General features: G+C 39.5%; 1 protein-coding gene across 3 annotated transcripts in view; it reads right to left on the reverse strand.

Moving 5' to 3' along the window:
* The window catches only part of LOC126469657 (biotin--protein ligase), a 359191-nt gene that overhangs the window by 207727 nt on the left and 124437 nt on the right, over positions 1 to 27027 (reverse strand). For all 3 annotated transcript variants that reach the window (XM_050096793.1, XM_050096791.1, XM_050096792.1), the window contains one exon: positions 11298 to 11399. In XM_050096793.1, the coding sequence (XP_049952750.1) occupies positions 11298 to 11399 (102 nt within the window). The remainder of the gene's footprint in view (positions 1 to 11297; positions 11400 to 27027) is intronic.

The following is a 27027-nucleotide window of genomic DNA, read 5'->3' on the forward strand; positions in this document are numbered from 1 at the left end:
AGTATTGGTTCTTTCCAGTCAAAATCACAAAAATTTAACTGAAAACTAATACAATGAAAAATTCCTGGAGTTCTGGACAATTCACGGGTTTTACCCGGTTTTCTCCCAGATGAAAAAATTCTCCCGGGTTTTTCCCGGATCTCCCAGGTCGTATACACCCTGTGAATCATTGCATTACTACAACTTGTAACATAACTCAGCCAGCCTACTCCATTATTTAAAGTGTAATATGAAATATGGTCAAACATCACATTGTTACAGGACTAATATATTGTTAAAGCAGCAAGCCCAATTAAGTTTACACGAGTGGCTGAGAGATTACATCCAATCTGACTGTTGACTTGACACTTATCCATCTAAATTACCCAAGTTACGTACTGACAAAATTCTCAAGCTGGTCTTAGAATTCTATTAAAGTAGCGAGTCTTGTTTATTGTACTAAACTTGGTGTCTCCATGCAAAAAAAAAAAAAAAAAAAAAAAAAAAAAAAAAAAAAAAAAATAAACAAGACTCGCTACTTTAATAGAATTCTAAGACCAGCTTGAGAATTTTGTCAGACAAAGAGTGTCTTTAAATATGTCTGCTTGTGTCTGTATATGTGTGGATGGATATGTGTGTGTGTGCGCGCGAGTGTATACCCGTCCTTTTTTCCCCCTAAGGTAAGTCTTTCCGCTCCCGGGATTGGAATGACTCCTTACCCTCTCCCTTAAAACCCACATCCTTTCGTCTTTCCCTCTCCTTCCCTCTTTCCTGATGAGGCAACAGTTTGTTGTGAAAGCTTCTTGAATTTTGTGTGTATGTTCGTGTTTGTTTGTGTGTCTATCGACCTGCCAGCGCTTTCGTTTGGTAAGTCACATCATCTTTGTTTTTAGAAATATTTTTCCCACGTGGAATGTTTCCCTCTATATATATATATATATATAGTTTAATATTAATATTCACTTAAAGAGTATAAACACTTGTCAATCAAGAAATGTTTCAGTTTCACTTTGAATAAGTTCCCTTTGTGGCACCTTATAGAGTTCGGTAATCTGTTGTACCATATGTCTTTATTTCTTGTATTATAGGCATGCATATCAGAGCACTTTGTTTCTTTGTTTTGATGTGTCACAAAAAATATAATTAATTTGTAAAGATACAGTGAGTAGACTGTGAGGTATTTATGATGAACAAAGATTTCCCTGCATGAAACTCTATACCCTAATCCATGGATAATTCTGATTGCTCTTTTCTGTAGGGTTAATATTCTGTTCATATGTATGTCGGCAGCACAACCCCATATCTCTATCCCGTAATTAATCTGTGCAAAAATGGTTCCATAATAAATTGTTTTTAATGTCTGATGTGGAACTACTTTTGATAACTGGCTGATTAGATGTAATGAACTGCTGATTTTATTGCATAAAAATTTGATATGGTTTACCCATCTTAGATTTTCATCTAGGTGAATACCTAGAAATCTGCAGCCTTCTGAGTCCACTACTTCAATTCCACCTATGTTCCTGATAGAGGTTTGGTGTGAGTTTGTAAGTTTAAATGGCAATAACTGAGATTTACTGATATTAGATTTACTGATATTAACTTTCAAACCTTGATCTTGGAAATAAGTAGTTATTTGCTGTAGTCCCTCAGTTGCTACCAACGTTAACTCATCATTTTGTTTACCAAGAAATAACAGTGAGGTATCGTCTGCATAGGTTACCAATTGGGAGTTGAAAGGTTGCTCTATATCATTTATGTACACTAGGAAAAGGAAAGGGCCCAAAATTGAGCCCTGGGGTACACCTTGTGTGACTGTCTCATATTTGGACTGGAAATTAATGATCTGATTATTGATTTTGTAAGTCAGCTTTGTACACTGCTTGCGGTTAAATAAATATGTAGCCAGCAATTGCATGGATGCAGCATTTACATTGTATGACTCAAGTTTACTTAAAAGTAACTCATGGTTTACCGAGTCAAAGGCTTTAGTAAGGTCTACAAATATGCCAGCTGTTTGCATTCCTGGATCAAGGGCACCATACGTTTTGTGAGGAAATTCCGTAATTGCTGTGATAGTACTATGATCTTTTTGGAATCCGTGTTGTGTCTCTGTTAGGAACTTATTTTTCAAGAAATAGTCACTAAGTTGTGTCAGCAGCACAACTTCAAATACTTTGCTGAAGACAGGTATTAATGATATGGGCCTGAAATTTGAAACCTCTTCCTGGTTTAACTGTGCTCCATTTCAATACATTTGGAAATGTATGTTCTCTGATACTGCAGTTTACCAGGTGGGTGATTATTTTAACTAATTCCTTATTTTTTTTTTAATCACGATACTACTCAAACCATCCCATCCAGATGAGAACTTATTCTTTAGGTTATTTATTATCCTGCCTATTTCTTTTTCACGTACTTGTTTGAATTCAAAAGGTGGCTCTTCAAAGGGGCAGAGCTTTACCTCACTAGTCACAACTGTGTCATTAATTGGACTAACAGCTGCAGATATAAAGTATTTATTGAAAACATTGCAGACTTTATTAGGATCTTTAATTGTGTTTCCTTCATGTCTTATAATTAAAATTTCAGTTTCTGGCTTCGGTGTGGCTTTGCGAAATTGATTTACAATTCTCCATGAGGTCTTGGCTATATTGTCTGATTGAACTATTTCACTGCTGTATATCTGTTTTCTTAGATTTGAAAACTCTTTCTTAAAGATTTTCTAGCTCTTCGTTGTACTTGGCCTTAAAAACCTGCAGGTTTGTTGACTTGAGTAACACATCCAGGTCCTGTATGTTTTGCCTGAGTTTTATCATATTTGCTGGAAGTATCAGTCTGTTGGTTTTTGCACTTTGGTTATGGGTGAACACTCTTTGTATTTTCTTAACAGGGCAGCATCTGTCAAAGTGTCTTAGCATAGTATCATAGAATTTGGCCCATTTGTTTTCAGATCCTTCAGTCTGGTAAACCAGATCCCAGTCCTCTATAGCTAATTTATTTCTTAGGGCAAGGATGTTACCCTCTTTTAGGATTCTTTTATTTTCGATAACTTTTGTCATTTTTGGGATGCTTGTGTTTACATACTCTACAAGCTGGCATTTGTGGTCAGAGTTGTGAAAATCCATATTCCAGCACCTAACACTGTCTTTAATATGTTTACATAGTATAACGTAATCAATTCTGCTAGATGTGGACTTTGTTACCCTGGTATCACTATTTACTACATTTATGAGATTATATGAGTTAAGAGTATCTATTAACCTCACATTATACAAACTGGAAGATTTTGCCTCAATATTCAGATCACCAAGTATAGTTAGGTCACTGGGACCACAACGTCCCACTACTCTACTAAATATGTCTATGAAGCTAACTACATCAGCCTTTGGTGGATGGTAAATCCCAAAAACTTCATGTTTTCTCATAACCCCTCTACACTCTTTGGTGTGGACTTCAATGCCTGTCACTTCAATCAAGCCTTCTTTGTTGTACTGGTCTAGATAGTTTATTTTCTTGCACTCGAGATTCTCACTAATGTAAACTGCCACACCACCACTCTTATGTTGCTGTCTACAATAACTATTTGCTAAGGAGTAGCCCTCTAGTTTACAGTAAATAATTTCATCAGATTTTAATCCATGCTCAGTTAACACTACTATATGAGGTGATGTTCACTTACAAAAACCTGTAATATATTAAGCTTATTTCTAAGGTACTGTATGTTTAGGTGCACGAGCCTTAGTGGTATTTTTAACTGATCACTCTGATTATCTTCCTTTCAAATGCACTGAGTTGGTTCACTTACATAAGTTCTGGATCCAGGCACTAAAAGTGTTCCTGTTCTTTGGCGATCTTGCATTTCTCGATCTACTACCCAACCTGGCTTCTATCTGTCTAGTTGTCAAGGTAGCTGTTGAGGTGCCTTCTTGCTCCGTGCAGTCCGAGGAGTTGCCGAGCTGCCTGGTGTTGCAGTAACTGGAGTTGTATACTCCACCACATTTGATTGAGTAAGTGATGCTGAAGAGTCTGCAGTTGATGCAACAGCTTCTGTTGTTTTAACTAGCTGGCTTGGCCAGTTGTTTTTACCCAGTCCTGGGAATTTGTTAGTTGCTTTACTTTCCCACAAAAACATGTCACTTTGAACTCTGGGTTTTATTGGTCTTGAGGATCTTCTAGGAGCACAATGTGTTTCTGGACTTTTGGATATCCTGTTCCTGCAAACTGATCTTCCTACTCCATTGTTCGTTACTGTCCTCTTGACAACATTGTGGTTGATTTCTGGTACTGTAATTTTTTCTTGCTGTGGTATTATTTGCTCAGTTCCATCTGGATCCTTCCACTCAAGTGATATTGCAGGCTTTAGTTGATTTTTTGGAGAGATGGCTGCAAGTAGAGTTCTGGCCATTTCTTCCTTGCCATTAGCATTTAGGTGTAGTCCGTGAGAAGTGTACCAGTCTCTGTTCTCAGGGACTGTTACAAACTGAGTGTTTTGGAAAGATTTCACTATTTTGCCTATTTTCCTATTTGTTCGCCTGGTTTCATCGTTCACACAAGACCGGCTTTCAAGATCATATCTATGGGGTATCCCTACTATGATTACATTTGTGTGCTGAAGCTTAATTAATGCTGATGTTATAGCATTTAATGCCTTGTCTGCTTCGTTTTTGGCTACATCATTTGTGCCACCCCAGATTATAACTGTGTCATTCATTGTGAGATCTTGTAAGTTGTTACAGCTTTCAAGTATTGAAGTTAATGGTGCACCTGGTATAGCATTTCCTTGGATTACGAAGTTATTATGACTTTGATACATTAAGTTAGCTGCAACTGATCGCCAATGGCTGTCTGCAAATACTGTTATTCTTTTTTTGTGTTTAGGTGAACTTTTTGTGTTAGTGCTGTGTCTGTTGTATGAATGTTTCTTGCTACTTATGCTGTTTTCTTGAAGTATGAAGTTTTTATTTACCCCAGTGCTTTGTTGTTCACAATTTTCACCTTTTTGTAGCACATCAAACCTGTTCCTTGTCGTAATGTATAACGAGGAATCATTCTCAATTTTTTTCACAGCTTTAGATGTTGTATTAGGCATAATATACTGATTTTGTTCGTTAGATGTAGTTGCTACACACTGGAATTTCTCCAATTCTGCATGTCTCCTTTCCGCAACTTTTGATATTTTAGTGCAAGCTAAGCACATCCTGTCACTGAAAGTGTTGTACTTTTTACACACGCAACATGTATTTTCGTAAATTTTACTCTTGTTTGTTGAGTAATTCGACTGATTATTTACAATTGGCACCATGTTGCGAGGAACTTTCAGCTGCTCAGCATTTTCGTTTCTTAAATCCGAAATGTCATATCTTAAAACGTCCACAGTTTTTTGTAAAATTGAAATTTGTTCTTTTAGCTTCACGATTTCACTACTACAATTCCCATAGACGCCTGTTTTTAAGGCACAACTGTAACTTTTGTTCACTTGATCACTACACACTCAGAACATGTGACTGGATACAGGAATCTTGTCAGGCAGAATTCAGTATGTAATTTTAGATGAAAATTTCTCAAAAGAAGCTAACCTAACATGAAGCATGACTCAAGGAAGTGCACAGTACCACTGCTATTCACAATTTAAATGACTTAGCTGGAAGTGTAAGCAGTCTTCCATAATTTTTTTTGTAGATGATGCTGTGTTCTTATAGGCAAGAGGCATCTTATTAAAACTATACAACTACTGTCAACTGCAAAAAGATACTCAGGCCCACAAATGAAATCTAGATGCTAGCGATGATCGTAAGAACTGCAGATGGTCGAGATCACTAATTGTCGCAGACAGACACGACACGGGATGGAACAGTTGAACCATTCCAGGGAGGTAGCTAAGTGTCATCAATGAAGAACAGTGCTCTGCTACCACTACAGGTAACACAGAGGTGGAAGGCTTGACCGAGGAACAGTGTAACCGAATGTTAGCCATTCTGCGCAAATATTTGGATGCTTTCAAATCTGGAGGGGAGAAAAGACAGGCCAAGCAGCCAACATCAAAACAGTGAATCAACGCTGGGCATCATCCGCCAATTAGCTAGCACCTGTATAGGGTGTCATCGGCTGAATGACGGATAATCCAGAGGGAAGTGGAGAAGATACTGCAAGATGATATCATTAAACCTTCAGGGAGTCTTTGGTTCTCTCCTGAGGTCCTTGTAAAGAAGAAAAATGGGATTCGGCTTTACTGTATTGACTACTGATGACTAAACAAAACCACAGAAAAAGATGTCAACCCTTTCCCACACACTGATGATACATTAGACTGCTTGAAAGAAGCGAAGTATTTTCAACTACGGGCATGCAGATAGGCTACAGCCTACGGCTACTGGAAAATTGAGGTTGACGAGACTGTCCGGGAAAAGACTGCCTTCATAACTGGCTCCTATGAGTTCAAAGTTATGCCGTTTGAGCTATATTATGCACAGCCACCTCTGAATATATGGAGGACAACTTGCTTTGACACCTTAAAGAGACAATGTGTCTTTGAAATCTGTTTCTTTGAAGACATTTGAAGAACATCTGCAAGCTGCCTGACAAAGTTACTGAAGTGTGTTCATACTGAAGGCCCCCACCTGAACACAAAAAATTGTCCAAGCAATAAAAATCTTGGGGCACCCAGTGAATGGCAATGGAATCCATTTTGATCCAAAGAAAATTAAGACACAGTCACAAATTTTCTAACTTCTTGGCACATTCACGGTGTGAGAAGTTTCCTCAGAATGTGTTTGTTCTACCAGCAATTCATAAAGGACTTTTGTATCAAGGTACGTTCCTTGCATGAAGTACTGCAGGGAGACACCAAGTTATCTTGGAACAAGGTGCAAGAAAAATCTTTCCTTGTCCATAAGGAGCACATATATGGTGCAAATGCCAGCACAGAACTTCACACTGATGCAGGTGGTTATGGTATAAGTGCAAGTTCTAGTACAAATTCAACAAGACGCCGAAAATGTGAGAGCTCACGCTTCCAGAGCACTTTCCAAGTGCAAGACTCACTGTACATTGGTGGCGAATGAGAGATTGGGATACAATACTGTCCATCATGACATTTGCATACAACACAATGAAGCAAGACACTAAAGCCTTCACATTGTTCTTTCTGCTATATGGTCATGATGGCAAAATGACAATAGGCACACTATTCTCACATAAACCTGATGATATTCAGGATGATTACATGAAACACTTCATCATCAAGACCAAAGAAGCAAGACAACTGGTTCACATACACACACACCCTGGAGGTCCAGGAGAAAAACAAACAGCATTTTAATGCCAAGACCCAGCTAGAGAGTTACTGCCCAGGGCACTTCGTACGGCTTTTTACACCTTTACGGAAAATGGGACTATTGGGAAAGATATCAAAGCACTACTTTATGCCATATCATATTCTTCGTAACTTGTCAGACAGCATATATGAAGTTGAGGATTACGATCCTTGATCAAGAAGATAAAAATGCAGAGACGCAGTCCACATTCTCTGTAAGACATGCTCCTACACTCCTGAGTAGCAGACTGACAATGGACACATCTCATCCAAGGAAACTAAGGACATGCTTGATGATTGCGAACTGTACAGTGGGGGCCATTAGTGAATGGATGTAATATTATAAAAATTTAATTTTTTTATATTTCAATTGATGTTTACCAGTACCTTCTGCCTGGTAGCTAGTTTCAGCTCATAAGTCACGTTGCTTTATACCGGACAGAACCACTTCGAAACTCGCACGTTGAACCATCAGCAGCTAAACCCACATGTTGCTGATAAGGTAATGCTACCGAACTGTGCCTCTACAATTTGGCTGTCCAATAGGGAGGTTTGGAGGTGGCCACGTGGGGGTGGAGCAGCGGCCAGCCGCCGGGAGCGGACACGCCATCCACTCTCTTCTGCTGGTAGCTTCCGATCCAGTTAGACGCTCTCCTCTCTTGCTCTCTTGGGCAGCAGTTCATTCAGTTTCAGCAGCTTCTCTAGGCCTGCCTTCAACCACTTTTTACTGAAATAAACCATCATGTCTACCATAAAATGTATAACTTCATCACCTCAATGGGTGCCTACTGCTTTCCCTTCTTTGTCAATCCTGACACATTAACAGAAGCTTTGACTGTAGGAGGCAACCTTCAATGCTCGTCATAGTGAAGACATGGCAACACAGCTAGAATGTGAGGCTCCACCAGTGCTGCAACACAGAGGTACACTGACAAGATCTAGAGCCAGGGTGCTGCATTTAGCTCCAATAAAACCTCTGAAACAACAGGTCACTCTTTCTCCAGGAGAAGGAGCAAACACATTAACACCTGGTGTCAGAAGTGGGATCGCTCACCGTTAGGCCCGTCTCCTCGACCTAATCGACCTAATGATCTTCAGGTAAGAAGGGCTCACTGAGCCGTACACTGTACACCCAAAGTCTAGCCGTGAACATGTGAAAGCCCTATAATACTGGAGCAGATGCACTCTGTCTGTTCCCAAAGACCTGTGGCTCAGGCACTTTATGATATACAGTGTCTTCAGCGTTCTGGTTTTCAGGCCTCTCACGTGTGGCGACCATGACAATTTGGAGTCAAAAATGAGGTCCAGAAACCTCACCAAGCCTTTAAAATGTAGAACGGTACCCCTCGTATGCTAGTCGTCAGGTAAATTAAAAATTGATTAAAATGAACACACACGTTTATCTGCAGGAAAGTGAAAACCTGTCTTTGCAGCCCACTCCTCTAAGCTCTGCACAGCAAGCTGCAACCGACGAGTCACTCCTGCAACACTGGAGGAGGAACAGGAAATAGCAAATCACCTCATATAAGGAGCATTGCACAGGACTCCTTACCATACATGTGATAGTGTTTATGGCTATGTCAAAGAAGATAACACTTAAAACACTGCTCTGAGGTACACCATTTTCCTGCTCAAAATGTTCCGACAGCATGTAACCGACACGGAACCTAGAAAACCACTTAGATAGGGAAAGACCATATGAAGATGGGGAGCTAGCCATGAAAGCCCGACAGATGGAGCTGCACGAGACTATTGTGTTTCCAAGTAGTGTTGTATGTCATCTTGATGTCAAATAATATACCGAGACATTGACATTTACATAGGAAAGTCTGCCGAATAGTCACCTCTAGCAGGGTGAGGTTGTCAACAGTTGACTGAAATCTCCAGAATCCAGACCAGACGATGGTTAACCATTTGCTCTAGGGTCTTTCCTACACAGTTTGTTAAGGTGACACTCCAGTAACTACTGGGGGACACGTGTGGTCCTTTCCTAGTTTGAGGAGAGACATTGCCTCTCTCCAAGAGTTGGGAAACTGGCCTGATGCCATATCAAATTAAAACATTCGAGGAGAATTTCCTTGGATGGTGCTGGCAAATGTCGAAGCATGCAGTACCAGATTTAGTTGTGACAAGGTGTCCTCACAATTTCCCTTGGCTCCCACTTAATGCGGAGAAATTGATGACTATCAGTATTAATTAATTATTTTTTGTATGTAAAGGAGTTACCAACAATAGCAGAACAAATAACTGCCTTTATTCATTACTCATCTAATTTTTGAATTCTCTTACAGAGAATTTCAGTTTTGAAAGAAAGTTAGCCTGCGAGAAATTTCTTCTCTTTAAGAGCCACACTTCACACGATTGATTTCTTCTTCTGAATGTTTTCTTGTTTGCTAAAATACGTAACATGGCTAACATCCAGCAGTGATTTACATCCTAATACAGTCAGCTTGTGTATCCTACACCCTGCAGGCTCCCTCCCCCATACACAAACACCTGCTCAGCTGACTGTGTGTGTGTGTGTGTGTGTGTGTGTGTGTGTGTGTGTGTGTGTGTGTGTGTGCGCGCGCGCCCGGGGGCCGTTCCCTAAAAGCTCGAAAAACGAACTGCATTCCGAAAGCTAGCAAAGCTCTGTGCCTTTTGTTTGGAAGTCAATAAACGTTTCACGCCTCACCACAAAACATAACTCACCTTGAAGATTGAGAGATTATTTAATACTTTCTGCTTTCCTTATGATGCAGGCAAATAATGCATCGCAATTTTTTGTGACAACTATACGTCACTGAGCGACCGAACCAATTGGAGGGCGGGGAGGGGGGCACGCTTAACTTTCTAGCGGTAGTTCGGTACTCACCCAATTGCCTCCATGCTCTTAGAGGGTTAGGATGGCCTGTTGTGTGAACCTCTATGTACTGGTTCATCAAACTTAGGATGAAGAAATCTTCAGAGAACACTAAAGTTTTGCATGAAGCCCAACGAGATAACACTTAAAACTATTCAAATGCTTAAGGAAGCCTTCATGAATAAGGTCGAGAGGAGGTCGCCCGCACAGGATACCTGACAATATGGTGAACAGATGACCACGTGACTTGTGCATGTCAGTTACTGAATTCAGTCCACTGAACGAGTGTTTTCTTTGTGTCAAAAATATTGGACTTGCTCAGTTTTACAAGGTAGTGCTCCAGACACAATCACAGAGTCACCTGTGTCTGGAAGGAGCTCTGCGCATCACAGTAACTGTACCATGACAATGCATTGGCTCACACCACCTATGTTGTCACGGCCTAACTGACCCATACCAATGTGACAATGGTGCCACAGCTGCTCTAGTGTCTCCACCTGGCCCTCGCAGCCATTGTTTCTTCTTTTTGTTTCCTTGACTGAAATGGGATCTCAAAGGAAAGCACCTTGAGTCGGTGGACAATGTGCAAGCTACTTCGATGGCTTCTCTGAAGACCATCCCAATTGAGGAGTTCCAGAAAGCTTAGGATGCATGGAAATCATGCTGGCAAAAATGTACTGATGTAGAAAGGTCATATTTTGAAGAATTTTAAGCTGCTGGAACTATCCAAGCAATTAAAAAAAAGATTGTGATGCATTAATTTCTGGACAAATCCTGTAATTACTGAACTACCCCAGTGTCTTCTCTTACAAAATTTATTTTGATCCCTTCTATCACTTTAATTTTTTCTAAGCTGATTTTGCATAAACTCTACATTTCTAAGTGACTGCAGAATACAAAACCTGAAATATCAAGTACACATGATGCAGAACACAATTTTTGTAGATAAAATACATCTGAAAATTAAAACAGAGTATATCTGAAGCTACATAATGGGTACATTTTTACATCCTGAAAATATGCACAGGAAAATTAAGAGAATTATAAACATGATCTTTTTTTGGAATTCAGTATGATGGTGAACTAAATTAAGTTTAAAGATGTATTATAATAATCTATAGCTTTTTTATAAAAAATATAAGCAAACCTTAAAAAACATACCTAGATCACTCACAAATGGTAGATGACTATATCCCAAATAACGTCGAACTGGAACCGGACTGGTGTAACCAGTGATGTACGGATGTCCCTCAACGGTCACAGCTAAAAAAACACAACACACTTTTTAACAGCTTAATGCAAACACTGGTATTATTTAAGTATGTAGCTGTTAATAGTGGTAATTTTACTTAATTTACTTGTATTATTATATTTTTTTGTCCCACAGAACTTGTATAAAATCAAATATGAAATGTAAATAACTATAAGACGTTATATCTAACTTCATCAAGTGGATAGTCATGGAGAAATAAACAAGCACATAAGAAAGGATGGTAGAAGAAACATTGAAGAGGAGATTAGCAAGGATCATCCTAGTCTAGTGTATGCAGAATTGTGTGGCTGAAGCAGCTGGCCACTACGTGGGAAGGCAGCAGGCTGTGCAAGGAATTGGAAAGAGTTAGGCTTAGAAAATATTAACAGAGGAAGATTCAGGATATAGAGAAAGAGAAGATAGAGCAGAGAAGTACTGGGGGGAATGTGAGGATCACATGCAGGCAAGATGATGGAATGTGGTGGGAAGAGAAAAGCGAACAGAGACGGTGATGAGCAAGGGTATCCGAGACTGAGGTCGGGGAGTTGTGAAAGGAATGAAGATCAGAATTTAACATCCTATCAAAAATAAGGTCATTAGAAACAGAGTATTTGTTCAGATAGGATAAATATGGAAATAAACTGCTCATGCATTTCACCCAGTAACTATAATGGCATTCTCTTGGTGGAGGACGAGGAAGGGGGGGGGGGGGGGGGCTGGAATAACAATATTTTGTGCAATTCATAAAATCTGGTGTTGGAGGGGGAGGGGGATTCACATGGCCTATAAAACAGCTTTTTTAGTCAACCACATTATGCTGAAGAGAGTGCTACAGAACTGGGTGGTATAGTTCACTACCAACCACAGCTTGGGGAGTTGGATAGTTAGTTTGCTGCCATACCCTCATAGAATGCTTTGGAGTAATTACAGCAAAGTTGATGGATTAATGACATGGGTGCTTGCACAGGTGGCCCTGCCACAGATGGGTTAAAAACTGCTAGTGAAAAGGTTGGAATAGGAAATCTTTGGCAAATGTAGACTTACGTTTTGCACTTGGGCCTTTCACAGGAGTCTGTCCCATGGAGCAAAATCCGAGACAGACATGTATCATTGTTTTCAACCCAAAGCTAACACTAAATCATGTGTCACTTACTTTGTATTCTTATCCAATCATGATCAACCCTGGCCTCTTCCACCATTTCCTACATGATCACCACTAGATAACCTCCCAAAAACTCCTCTCCTTCAACCGCATCTCAACTTTCTTCCTAGATCATTCCTAATGAATCTAACATCACAGCAACAGAAAGAACCATGATCCGCCACTTCAAGACAGACCTTGACTTGATCTTTGCTGCGGACAAAGGCTCTTCAACTATCTACATAAATTCAAGTAATAGAAGTGATAGAAGGTCTCAGCTGGTTGTTGTATACATACTCATACAAGGACTGAGGCAATATAGTCTCAGCCTAGCAGTGAAAAACATTTAGTAAAAAATGCATTTTATTTTACAACATAGTTGGTTTTTGATTAATCCAGTCTAGCATTTCCAATGAGTAGTTACCATCCCTTAAGCTCAGCTCTCTAAATTCTGCAAAATAACCTTCTATGGCTGTCATAACTTCTTCATTGAGCACAAAAAGTTTTTCAGGCAGATGCAGAAGTTTGTTGAAGTTACAGGATGCCAAATCCAGTAAATAGGGTAGATGCATCAGCTATTTGTACTTCAACTCCTTGTGTTTTCTTATTATTAGACACGTGTATTGTCATATAATGAAATATGTTGTTTGCTCTGTCTTGCAAACCCCGGTCAAGATGACTCTTTTAGCAGGTGGTACAGAACATTTAAGTAATATTTATTGGTTTCTGTTGTACCTAATGAAGGTAATCAATAAGAAGAAAAACAAAACAAAGCACATTTGTCCGTTTGTAAATGGCCCCTCCGCATCTGGTGCACAAATAGCCACACTAAACAGCTTATCTCTCTCCTTGGGGATGCCACATTGTCAGAGGCACCTTCAGTGCCGGGTGGGAGGGCTTGCGCGGTCTGTTGAAGTCCAGAGCTGTATCGATGGTAGTGCAGCTACTGGCAGGGTCACCCAAGTCAGAGTGGTCTTGATGGAGGGGCCAGACAAAGTATGTCACACAACATAGGGCAGGGACGGCTTACAGGGCGGGGGCCATGAGCTCACTGCTATAACAGCTCGATAAAACCAAGGCAGCCATAGCTGCACTACAGGAAATGCAATGGAATGGACACTGAGTGCTTGATATGGGAAGCTGGATATTTCCTACTATGGTCCAGACAGCAACCGTGAATTTGGTACAGCGTTTGCAGTAAGACAAAAATTCAAACACACAGTGGGTGGATTTACTGCAATAACATCTAGAAACTCAAAAATGAGATTAAAGACCCAATTCGCAAACTACTCATTGATCAAAGTACATGCACCTAAAGAAACAGCAGATGAGCAGGATAAAGATGCCTTCTATGAGCTGCTCAAGAGAGCCTATGACAGATGCCCTGGGAATGATGTTAAAATAATTATTGGAGACCTCAATGGATAGATTGGAAAGGAAGATCATTACCATCCAGCAATAGGAAAGCATAGTCTCCATAATACACAAATGATAATGGACACAGTAGGTCAGTTTGCACTATCACATAACATAGCGGTTGGTAGCACTATGTTCCCACACAAAAGGATCCATAAAGCTATATGGTGTATCACTGATCAGCGTAGCTGCAACCAAAACGATCATGTAATTATTGATGGCAGGCATTTCTCAAACTTACTAGATGTATGTACAGTCATGCTCAAAAGTATCTGAATGGCCTGAATTGCACAACAAACAAATAAAAAAAAAGGTGTGTGTGTGTGTGTGTGTGTGTGTGTGTGTGTGTGTGTGTTTTTGAGAGGAGAGAGAGAAATATAAAAAAGAATGAGAGAGAGAGAGTAAAAAATTGAATCATGGTATGTAAAGAAATCTTTCATGAAAATGACACATTCCACATCATTACGAAATGTCATATTAATGATCTATGGAATCTAATCTAATCTAATCATATTGGTGATGTCTGATATACCTCCATTCAGAAGTAACAAAGTGTGCATGCATTTAAATATCAAGCGCATGATGTGAACTTATGTGACGGAGATACAGACCCAACATGTAATAGGATTATTAACTAAGTAAAATCAAATGTTACGTATCGGTTTTTCTTACCAGCTGCTAGGTGTTTGAATCTAAAATAAGGATACAAATTTTTGTGCCTGAGCGACAATCACACCACACACCTACCGTCCTCCTTTATCATTGATGAATATAGCTTAAGTATCAATTGCTTACTCACCAACAGTAAGATGTGTGCGAGTTTGACCAGAAATAACGACACCTATTGCGATTGTTGGCAACACATGAACAGACATTAAAAATGCACGTTAATTTTCACTAGCAGGCTGGTGTGCACGTGATAGGGCTTGAAATGAAATTATGAATATTTTTGTACTGGATCAGGATTCGGACCCACATACTTACCATAGGAGGAGACGTAGAGACGACTTGGGAAAATGAATGAAATGATTGAACTATACTGTTCCAAGAGATTCATATCCTCGAAAGAGGAGATATGATTTCGAATCACAGTCCAGCACCAAATTTTTCAACGTCCCTAGTTCAGTCAAGTACAAGTAAAATAACAGCCCTGTTTCTCTAAATGGCTATCAGTTCATCAAATATAATAAAATTTTCTAATGTAAGTAAGTTTACTGGTGACAGTATTTCTGTTGACCATGACTTCTGACTATCTCATTTCCCAACGTAAACCAGCTCGAAATGATTATAAACCTAAATTTGAGATCATCCACAAACTGAGGCGTACTTATAATATTGAAGCTAGACTGTGATCCTTGTCTTCCATGAGTGGGCATTGGAAGGCGTTTATACATACGTATTAGATTAGAGATTAGATTAGATTTACTTTCATTCCAATTGATCCGTAGTGAGGAGATCCTCCAGGATGTGGAACATGTCAGAAAAACAACAATACATGACAAATATTTACAACTAAAACAAATAAGCTAATGTACCAGTCCACAGGTCCCAAGTGGAATGATCGTCATTTTTCAATGAACACTATATGAAAGAGTCGTTTTACAAATACAGATGCACTGAATTTAAAATTAAAAAGTTTTTTTATTTATTTATAAGGTAATAAACATGTAATACAACTACTGTAATACTTATTTACAATGCATACAATACTGCACTGAAGTGGTGCAGAAGTTAGATTGTACTTACACACACACGCGCACACACACACACACACACACACACACACACACACACACACACACACACACACACACAAAAAAATCAGTTGGTTTTACTGAGGAATTCATCAATGGAGTAGAAGGAGTTGGCCACCAATAAATCCTTTAGGCTTCTCTTAAACTGAATTTCATTGGTTGTTAAGCTTTTTATGGCTGCTGGCAAGTTATTGAAAATGTGTGTTCCTGAATAATGCACACCTTTTTGTACAAGACTAAGTGACTTTAAATCCTCGTGAAGATTATTCTTATTACTAGTATTGATTCCATGAATTGAGCTGTTGGTTTGAAAAAATTGATATATTTTTAATGACAAATTTCATTAAGGAATAAATATATTGGGAAGCAGTAGTTAGTATCCCTTGTTCCCTAAACAGGCGTCTGCAGGATGTTCTTGAGTTCACACCAAATATAACTCTTACTGCACGTTTTTGTGCCCGGAAAATTTTAGCTTTGCTTGATGAATTACCCCAAAAAATAATCCCATATGACATTATGGAATGAAAGTAAGCATAGTATGCCAGCTTTTTCATTTTTATATCCCCTACGTCTGACAAAATTCGCATTGCAAATAGAGATTTGTTAAGACGCTTCAGCAGTTCTGTGGTGTGCTCCTCCCAGTTGAATTTGTTATCTAGCTGTAATCCCAAGAACTTAACACTGTCCACTTCTTCTATCTTCTTGTCATCGTATGTTAGGCATATACTCGTGGGACACCCCTTACAAGTTCTGAACTGCATGTAGTGTGTTTTTTCAAAGTTTAGTGACAAAGAATTGGCTAGGAACCAGTGATTAACGTCCACAAACATTTTATTAGCTGATCTTTCTAAGATTACACTTGTTTTGCTATTTATTGCAATGTTTGTATCATCGGCAAACAAAACGAACTTGGCATCTGGTAATGTTACTGATGAAAGGTCATTGATATACACAAGAAAAAGGATTGGCCCTAAAACGGAACCTTGTGGGATCCCACATGTAATTACTTCTGAGTTGGATGATGCCTGACAGCTTGATACATGTCTCTTTCCTAATAACACCCTTTGTTTCCTGCCAGAGATATAAGATTTGAACCATTTTACAGCATTTCCTGTTACACTGTTGTTGTTGTGGTCTTTAGTCCTGAGACTGGTTTGATGCAGCTCTCCATGCTACTCTATCCTGTGCAAGCATCATCATCTCCCAGTACCTACTCCAGCCTACATTCTTCTGAATCTGCTTAGTGTATTCATCTCTTGGTCTCCCTCTACGATTTTTACCCTCCACGCTGCCCTCCAATACTAAATGGGTGATCCCTTGATGCCTCAGAACATGTCCTACCAACCGATCCCTTTTTTTAGTCAAGTTGTGCCACAAACTTCTCTTCTCCCCAATCGTATTCAGTACCTCCTCATTAGTTATGTGATCTACCCATCTAACCTTCAGCATTCTTCTGTAGCACCACATTTCGAAAGCTTCTATTCTCTTCTTGTCCAAACTATTTATTGTCCATGTTTCACATCCATACATGGCTACACTCCACACAAATACTTTCAGAAACGACTTCCTGACACTTAAATCTACACTCAATGTTAACAAATTTCTCTTCTTCAGAAACGCTTTCCTTGCCATTGCCAGTCTACATTTTATATCCTCTCTACTTCGACCATCATCAGTTATTTTGCTCCCCAAATAGCAAAACTCCTTTACTACTTTAAGTGTCTCATTTCCTGATCCAATTCCCTCAGCATCAGCCGACTTAATTCGACTACATTCCATTATCCTCGTTTCGCTTTTGTTAATGTTCATCTTATATCCTCCCTTCAAGACACTATCCATTCCGTTCAACTGCTCTTCCAAATCCTTTGCTGTCTCTTACAGAATTACAATATCATCGGCAAACCTCAAAGTTTCTATTTCTTTTCCATGGATTTTAATACCTACTCTGAAATTTTCTTCTGTTTCCTTCACTGCTTGCTCAATATACAGATTGAATAACATCGGTGAAAGGCTACAACCCTGTCTTACTCCCTTCCCAACCACTGCTTCCCTTTCATGTCCCTCGACTCTTATAACTGCCATCTGGTTTCTGTACAAATTGTAAATAGCCTTTCGCTCCCTGTATTTTACCCCTGCCACCTTCAGAATTTGGAAGAGAGTATTCCAGTGAACATTGTCAAAAGCCTCCTGTTACACTATAATATTCTAATTTACTTAAAAGGATATTGTGATTTACACAGTCAAATGCCTTTGACAGATCACAAAATATACCAGTTGCCTGCAATTTTTGTCTAATGAATTAAGCACATTCTCACCGTAAATTTAGATAGCCTTCACAATATCAGAACCATTTAGAAATCCAAACTGTGACTCTGACAGTATGTTATTTGAGATAAGAGGGTTATAAACCCGACTGTACATTACTTTTTCTAAAATTTTTGAGAATGCTGGCAACAGTGAAATTGGACGGAAATTTGATGCTATTTCTTTATCTCCCTTCTTAAACAGTGGCCTAACTTCAGCATATTTCAACCATTCAGGAAATATTCCACTGATAAAACGACTGGCTACACAGATAGCTTAATATGTTACTTAACTCAGAATCACATTCTTTAATTAACTTTGTTGATATTTCATCACACCCACTAGATGTTTTTGATTTTAATAATTTTATGATGGATATTATTTCTCCTGGGGTAGTGAGGGTCAAATTCATATTATGGAAGTTAGTTGAAATGTCTGGTCTGAGGTATTCCATAGCAGCATCTACCGAACCTGACAACCCCATCTTTTCAGTAACAGTTGTAAAATGTTTGTTAAAAAGTTCTGCAACACTATACACATCTGTCACCAATGTATCATTTACTCTTAATGCTGTTTGTTCCTCTTCATGTCTGGTTCTACCGGTCTCCTCCATCACTATATCCCATATTGTCTTTATTTTGTTATCTGATATGACTATCTTTTCCTTGTAATATATTTGCTTTGACGTCCGTATTACAGTCTTTAATATTTTGCAGTACTTCTTGTAATGTGCTATAGCATCAACATCGAAACTGTTTCGGATTGACAGATACAGTTTTCTTTTTGTTTTACAAGATACCCCTATTCCTTGAGTAATCCATGGCTTCTTTGTAGACTTTGCTCTAACCTTGGCAAGTTTTGGGGGAAAACAGTGTTCGAATAAGGTAATCACTTTATTAGCAAAAGTGTTATATTTTTCATTCATGCCATAAGCACTGTAAACATCACCCAGTGAATGTCTCTGAGGAGTGTCCTAAAATAATCAATTTTTGTCTTATTCATTACCCTCTTGAGCTCAGATTTAACAGATTTCATATCCTGTTCAGTATTAACATTTAACAGAAGGAACTGCATGTCATGGTCTGAGAGGCCATTGACTATTGGTTTTGTAATATAATTTTGTTCATTGGACTTTTCTATAAAGATATTATCAATGGCTGTTTGTGAGCAATTGGCTACCCTAGTGGGGAACTGTACAGTGGGAATTAAGTCGAATGATAATGCTACTAACTCAAATAAGTTCTTATTGGGAGAATTTTTAAGGAAGTCTACATTGAAATCACCATCAACCACTATTTCTTTGTGTTTGGTTGTTAAATGGGCCAGTACAGCTTCAAGGTGGTTTACAAACAGATTAAAGTTACCTGCGGGTGCTCAATATACACTTAATATTATGAAGGATTTTTTGTGAAATTCTACTTCTGTTGCACATGCTTCCATATGCTGTTCTAGGCAAAATTTATGAATGTCTATGTTCTTAAATTTATGACAGTTCCTGATAAATGTGGCAACTCCTCCTTTCTCCATTTCTGATCTACAAAAGTGAGATGTTAACCTAAACCCTGTAACACTTAAAAGTTCTATACCAGTGGTCACATGATGTTCAGAGAGGCAGATTATGTAAGCTGGGTTTGAAGACACTAATTCATCTATGCAGATGGTTAATTCATTAATTTTATTTCTCAGTCCTCGAATATTTTGATGCAATAAAGATAGCTGACATTTCATATTAACTGAGTTAAAATTGGGTAGAGTTAAAATATCTGCCGACTGTTGAAAATTCTCAACCAATAGCTGTTTATGCTGATGTAATAAGCTGGAATTATGTGTTTTCATTTCTTTCTCAAACTGAAGGTTTGTCTCAGTTCTAACCTCTCTTAAAATTTGCTTTCTTTCTGTCCTCCCTACCCTAAAAAAGGGTCTTTTCTGAACCCTATAACCACTGGTATTCTACCACTCATGACAGTGCCTCCCCCCTTTAACTTTCCTGCTATTTCCCCAACCAATACTATAAATAGTTCAAACGCTATAGTTAACATTGCTGTCATAAACAAATTTTTTTAAAATTCTTCTGGGTTTTCAGTGTGCAATATGTGTTGTAGATACAGTCTTAGTAAAAAAAAAAAAGTTGACTCCGAATCGTTCACGTAAGGTGAACAATACAGTCGCACTCCCCTCAGAATTTTATGTCCGGCAATATGCTCGATCTGGCAACATTGTAGACTGTGGCACTTCCCGGAGGAAGTCTTGACTGCAGTCCAAGTACATCATTCTTGACTACGACTGTAGTCTTGAGGTAAACGCGAGACTAGCTAATACGATGTCTGGTAACCGAAAGCACACTTTGACAAAGTTTTTATCGCCCCTTTCCTCTCCTGGTGCTTAAGCTATGAGTGTAATTGAACCACATCTACAATACATTTCGCTTTCTGTCACATTGGTAGTAACAGTTTGGTTCAACAATATTTTAGCGAGAGATTTCTTGGCCTTGAGTGTCACAATCTTCTCAATAAGGCTCAGTATGGATTCCGAACTGGGCTATCAACAATAAAAGCAGTTCAGGAAGTTGTCTTTTCAAAATTACAAGGTTTTGAAAATAGTGAACATACCTATACTACTTTAGTTGATTTAACCAAGGCATTTGACACTGGTCTCACATAGCATTTTAATTAAGAAACTAGAAAAATATGGAATAACTGAAACAGAACTATTCTGCTGAAATCATATTTGACAAACAGAAACCAAATGGTCTATATAAATCCAAACAACAAATCTGACCTTCTCAAGGTAAAATATGGAGTCCCACAAGGATCTGTACTGGGACCTTTCTTATTCATTGTGTATGTGAATGACCTGCCCAACACATTAGCATATAAATGTGTAATGTATGCTGACGACACAACCTTTATCACGTCACATAATGATGTGAATGTTGTCAAACAAATGAACAAATCCATGATGGAAATGGCAGCTCACTGGTTCCATGAAAATAGGCCGTCATTAAATAAAAATAAAACTGAACACATCCTCTTTTCCCTTAGAGATATTAATGATGGACCTAATGAACTCAGACACTCAGTAAAATTGCTAGGCATTTATCTTGATACCAAATTGTGCTGGAATACCCACACAGAAAAGCTATGCAGTAAGTTGGCAAGAATTAAATATCTCCTTAGGGAACTGAAGAATTGTGTCAGTAAGGAGTGCATACTTATGGCATACCATGCCTATTTTCATACTCATCTGCATTATGGAATACTTCTTTGGGGAAACTCTGCTGGGGCAAAAGATGTTTTCCTCTGGCAGAAGAAGCCATTAGATGTATTTTTGGTGTGAGCAATTTAACTTCTTGCAGACAGTACTTCATTGAGCACAAAATTCTTGCAGTTCCTAGTCTATACATACTTAAAGCACTTATGCATGCCAAAGAGAATGCCCACATGTATGAAAGCAGGTCAGATGGGCACTCATATGAAACGAGAAATAGGAACTTAATAGACATTCCTTGGACACGTTTGAGTAAAATCCAAAATAATTTTTTACATGCTGGCAAAACATTTTACAACAATACATCACATGGAACGAGGGAATTGCATGAGAATAGATTTAAAATGGTGGTAGAGACATTATTGAAAGAGAGAGCATTCTATAGCATAATTGAATTCCTACATAATGAAAAAATATGATTCTCTATTATTATAAATCTGATTGTCATCAAAGAAACCGTAATTTATGTCATACAACCATACTGACCTTTTGTATAATCATATACCATATGTTAACTTTTGTGTAATCATTTGTACCACAATCTGTATAACTATGTAACTACTGACCTTATGTATAATCATTTGTATAACCATCTGACGATGCCTATACAACACAACAGTTGTTTACAGGCAAATAATAAAAAACTATCCTTGCTTTACATCACGAAACAAACATGGCGTCACCGAACTGATTTTTGAAATAGTTTTCTGTTTTCTCTCTCTGTCTCTCTCTTTTTTTATTTTTATTTTTTGAGGAAAGCATCAAGAAGCGTGAGTAATAAGCAAGTGGGCATATAATCTGTTTACAGTTATTTTCATCGGAATACATAAGCAAAAATACACGTTTTAAGTGCATTATTGCGTAATTCCAATTACTGACAGTCTATTCGTGAGCTTGCTCGCATTTAGTGGCATGAAACCTATCAAGCAAAAGACAAATATTTCTTACACCATGCACAACACACAAACGAAATCTCGCTGCACTGATGTGTTGCCCGATATATTGCTTGGAAAACACATCTGATTCATGTTGCTAAATACAGCTCTAACAGTTATCAATTTGGATGCGTACCAAGTGTATAAAAGTATATCTTGAAATACACAGTAGGCACATAGAGGTATTCGACTGAAACATAGCCATGACCAAGACTTTAACTGGGGTCGACAGCATCGTCGTCTACCACCTTGACAACTCGAACGATGACAGTGCTCGGCTGGTTACTTACGTTTGCTGGTATCAAAGCTACAGCATGAAAATACAAAAATGTTAATAACCCGAAGATCATTAACTTTGGAACCCATAGTAAAGTAAAGCAGTCAGCAGTAGGAAGATTGGTTTGAGCACCACAGTGCTTTAATAGGCATGGTCTTGTTGGAGGTGGTATGCCATTGCTTTCCTCAGACCTTTGAGTTGACTTACCTAGCCAGTTAATAGGGGAACCTACAGTTTAACATGGCTTTCGGACCACAGTGCACCTCGGCATATTTCACATGAACAAACACTGCCCGAGGGAAAATAAGTGTAAAATGGCACATAAAATCTTGGCATTGATCGGGAATCAAACCCAAAACCTTCGTATTCGTAGTCTGGCTCTTTACCACTTTGCTACCACGTAACGGCTGGAAACCATCACTTACTAATAATATGTTTTATTTGTAGACGCTCTTACGGTGTACAGCATTGAAAATACGATTGTCCATCCTCAACTTTGGCCTCAATTTTTTCAAAAGGTAGGGGGTGTCTAGCAGAGAGATAAAATGTTCATGCAATATTTGATCAAAATCGGCAGCGCAGGGTGCACCCATCTGCAGGTGGTCGCTCATGTCGGCCCCAATGATGTGTGTCGCTATGGATCAGAGGAAATCCTCTCTGGCTTCCGGCGGCTGTCTGATTTGGTGAAGACTACCAGTCTCGCTAGCGGGATGAAAGCAGAGCTCACCATATGCAGAATTGTCGACAGGACTGACTGTGGACCTTTGGTACAGAGCCAAGTGGAGGGTCTGACTCAGAGGCTGAGACGGTTCTGCGACCGGGTGGGCTGCAGATTCCTCGACTTGTGCCATAGGGTGGTGGGGTTTCTGGTTCCGCTGGATAGGTCAGGAGTCCACTACACGCAACAGGCGGCTACACGGGTAGCAGGGGTTGTGTGGAGTGGACTGGGCGGTTTTTTAGGTTAGATGGCCTCGGGCAAGTACAGAAAGGGCAACAGCCTCAAAGGGTGCGGGGGCAAAGTCAGACCACGTGGGGACCAAGCAGCAATCGGTATCGTAACTGTCGAAGCTGCATTGGTAAAGTACCGGAACTTCAAGCGCTGATAGAAAGCACCGAAGCTGAAATCATTATAGGTATGGAAAGCTGGCTGAAGCCAGAGAGAAATTCTGCCGAAATTTTTACAAAGGCACAGGCGGTGTTTAGAAAGGATAGATTGCATGCAACCGGTGGTGGCGTGTTAGTCGCTGTTAGTAGTAGTTTATCCTGTAGTGAAGTAAAAGTGGATAGTTCCTGTGAATTATTATGGTGGAGGTTACACTCAACAACCGAGCTAGGTTAATAATTGGCTCCTTTTACCGACCTCCCAACTCAGCAGCATTAGTGGCAGAACAACTGAGAGAAAATTTGGAATACATTTCACATAAATTTTCTCAGCATGTTACCGTCTTTGGTGGAGATTTCAATTTACCAGATTGGACAATCAGATGTTTAGGACGGGTGATAGGGACAGAGCATCGAGTGACATTATACTGAGTGCACTGTCCGAAAATTACCTCGAGCAATTAAACAGAGAACCGACTCGTGGAGATAACATCTTGGACCTACTGATAACAAACAGACCCGAACTTTTCGACTCTGTAAGCACAGAACAGGGAATCAGTGATCATAAGGCCGTTGCAGTATCCCTGAATATGGAAGTTAATAGGAATATAAAAAAAGGGAGGAAGGTTTATCTGTTTAGAAAGAGTAATAGAAGGCAGATTTCAGACTACCTAACAGATCAAAACGAAAATTTCTGTCCCGACACTGACAATGTTGAGTGTTTATGGAAAAAGTTCAAGGCAATCGTAAAATGCGTTTTAGACAGGTATGTCCTGAGTAAAACTGTGAGGGATGGAAAAAACCCACCATGGTTCAACAACAAAGTTAGGAAACTGCTGCGAAAGCAAAGAGAGCTTCACTTAAAGTTTAAATGCAGCCAAAACCTCTGGGACAAACAGAAGCTGAACGATGTCAAAGTTAGCGTAAGGAGGGCTATGCGTGAAGTGTTCAGTGAATTCGAAAGTAACATTCTATGTACCGACTTGACAGAAAATCCTAGGAAGTTCTGGTCTTATGTTAAATCAGTAAGTGGCTCGAAACAGCATATCCAGACACTCCGGGATGATGATGGCATTGAAACAGAGGATGACACATGTAAAGCTGAAATACTAAACACCTTTTTCCAAAGCTGTTTCACAGAGGAAGACCACACTGCAGTTCCTTCTCTAAATCCTCGCACAAACGAAAAAATGGCTGACATCGAAATAAGTGTCAGAGGAATAGAAAAGCAACTGGAATTACTCAACAGAGGAAAGTCCATTGGACCTGACGGGATACCAATTCGATTCTACACAGAGTACGCGAAAGAACTTGCCCCCTTCTAACAGCCGTGTACCGCAAGTCTCTAGTGGAACGGAAGGTTCCAAATGATTGGAAAAGAGCACAGGTAGTCCCAGTCTTCAAGAAGGGGTGTCGAGCAGGTGTGCAAAACTATAGACCTATATCTCTGACATTGATCTGTTGTAGAATTTTAGAACATGTTTTTTGCTCGCGTATCATGTCATTTCTGGAAACCCAGAATCCACTCTGTAGGAATCAACATGAATTCCAGAAACAGCGATCGTGTGAGACCCAACTCGCTTTATTTGTTCATGAGACCCAGAAAATATTAAATACAGGCTCCCGGGTAGATGCTATTTTCCTTGACTTCTGGAAGGCGTTCGATACAGTTCCGCACTGTCACCTGATAAACAAAGTAAGAGCCTACAAAATATCAGACCAGCTGTGTGGCTGGATTGAAGAGTTTTTAGCAAACGTCTACAGAGAGACGTCTACAGACATTAAAGTAACCTCTGGTGTGCCACAGGGGAGTGTTATGGGACCATTGCTCTACACAATATATATAAATGACCTAGTAGATAGTGTCGGAAGTTCCATGCGGCTTTTCGCGGATGTTGCTGTAGTATACAGAGAAGGTGCAGCATTAGAAAATTGTAGCGAAATGCAGGAAGATCTGCAGCGGATTAGCACTTGGTGCAGAGAGTGGCAAGTGACCCTTAACATAGACAAATGTAATGTATTGCGAATACATAGAAAGAAGGATCCTTTATTGTATGGTTATATGATAGCGGAACAAACACTGGTAGCAGTTACTTCTGTAAAATATTTGGGAGTATGCGTGCAGAACGATTTGCAGTGGAATCATCATATAAAATTAATTGTTGGTAAGGCGGGTACCAGGTTGAGATTCATTGGGGAGAGTCCTTAGAAAATGTAGTCCAGCAACAAAGGAGGTGGCTTACAAAACACTCGTTCGACCTATACTTGAGTATTGCTCGTCAATGTGGGATCCGTACCAGATCAGGTTGGCGGAGGAGATAGAGAAGATGCAAAGAAGAGCGGTGCGTTTCGTCATAGGGTTATTTGGTAACTGTGATAGCGTTACAGAGATGTTTAGCAAACTCAAGTGGCAGACTCTGCAAAAGAGGCGCTTTGCATCACGGTGTAGCTTGCTTGCCAGGTTTCAAGAGGGTGCGTTTCTGGATGAGGTATTGAATATATTGCTTCCCCCTACTTATACCTCCCGAGGATATCACGAATGTAAAATTAGAGAGATTTGAGTGCGCACGGAGGCTTTCCGGCAGTCGTTCTTCCCGCGAACCATACGCGACTGGAACAGAAAAGGGAGGTAATGACAGTGGCACGTAAAGTGCCCTCCGCCACACACCGTTGGGTGGCTTGCGAAGTATAAATGTAGATGAGGATGCAGATGTAGCGCCCATCTCAGAACCCTCTCCTTGTGACATTTATTTACAAATTGGAAGTTTGTGGAAACTATTTCCCCCTGCTCCCCACAACGAGCGTTCTGACATACAGCAATGTATGCAATACCTCCAATACACTGAACGCCGCAGTTTAATTTAGTCTTCCGTACTAAAACATGTTCGTTCCTTCGAAGTAATAGTACTGTACCCATTATTGTTAAACTCGTTTACAACCAATGATTCCCACAGCTACAGGAACACTACTTGTGACACCTCTTAGACAAAATACTTTGGCAGTGCTATCAGACGAAAAGATCAACCTGACACAAACAGTGGGAAGTTTGTTTTACAACTTTCGTACCTGTATAAAGAGCTTTTCCTATTTGAGATATCTGTGAACGTTGCTGCATAAGACGATTTAAGAAGGAACTAAATTCCTTCAGTTACGACAGTGTTTAAAGAAATCATCTTAACGGCACTAAATCGTGGTTTGTGAATCATTTACCAGCCGTACTCTGCCGCATTTAACTGGTTGGAAGGCAAAAAGCTTACTGACAAATTTCACAGGAGGGAAAGGGGGACCAAATGTCTCCCTCTGTAAGGTCATGTTTTATTTAAATGATTACAAACTCAGGTAAAACGAACAGTGAGGTTATCCGTATAAGCACATTACTGTTGTCAGTATGATGTTGCACTGCCCAGGGCCAGCAATGATAAAGGGCCTGTTTAGGTCGGGCAT

This window comes from Schistocerca serialis, chromosome 3 (assembly GCF_023864345.2).
Source record: "Schistocerca serialis cubense isolate TAMUIC-IGC-003099 chromosome 3, iqSchSeri2.2, whole genome shotgun sequence".
In the NCBI taxonomy this organism is placed as follows: Eukaryota; Metazoa; Arthropoda; class Insecta; order Orthoptera; family Acrididae; genus Schistocerca; species Schistocerca serialis.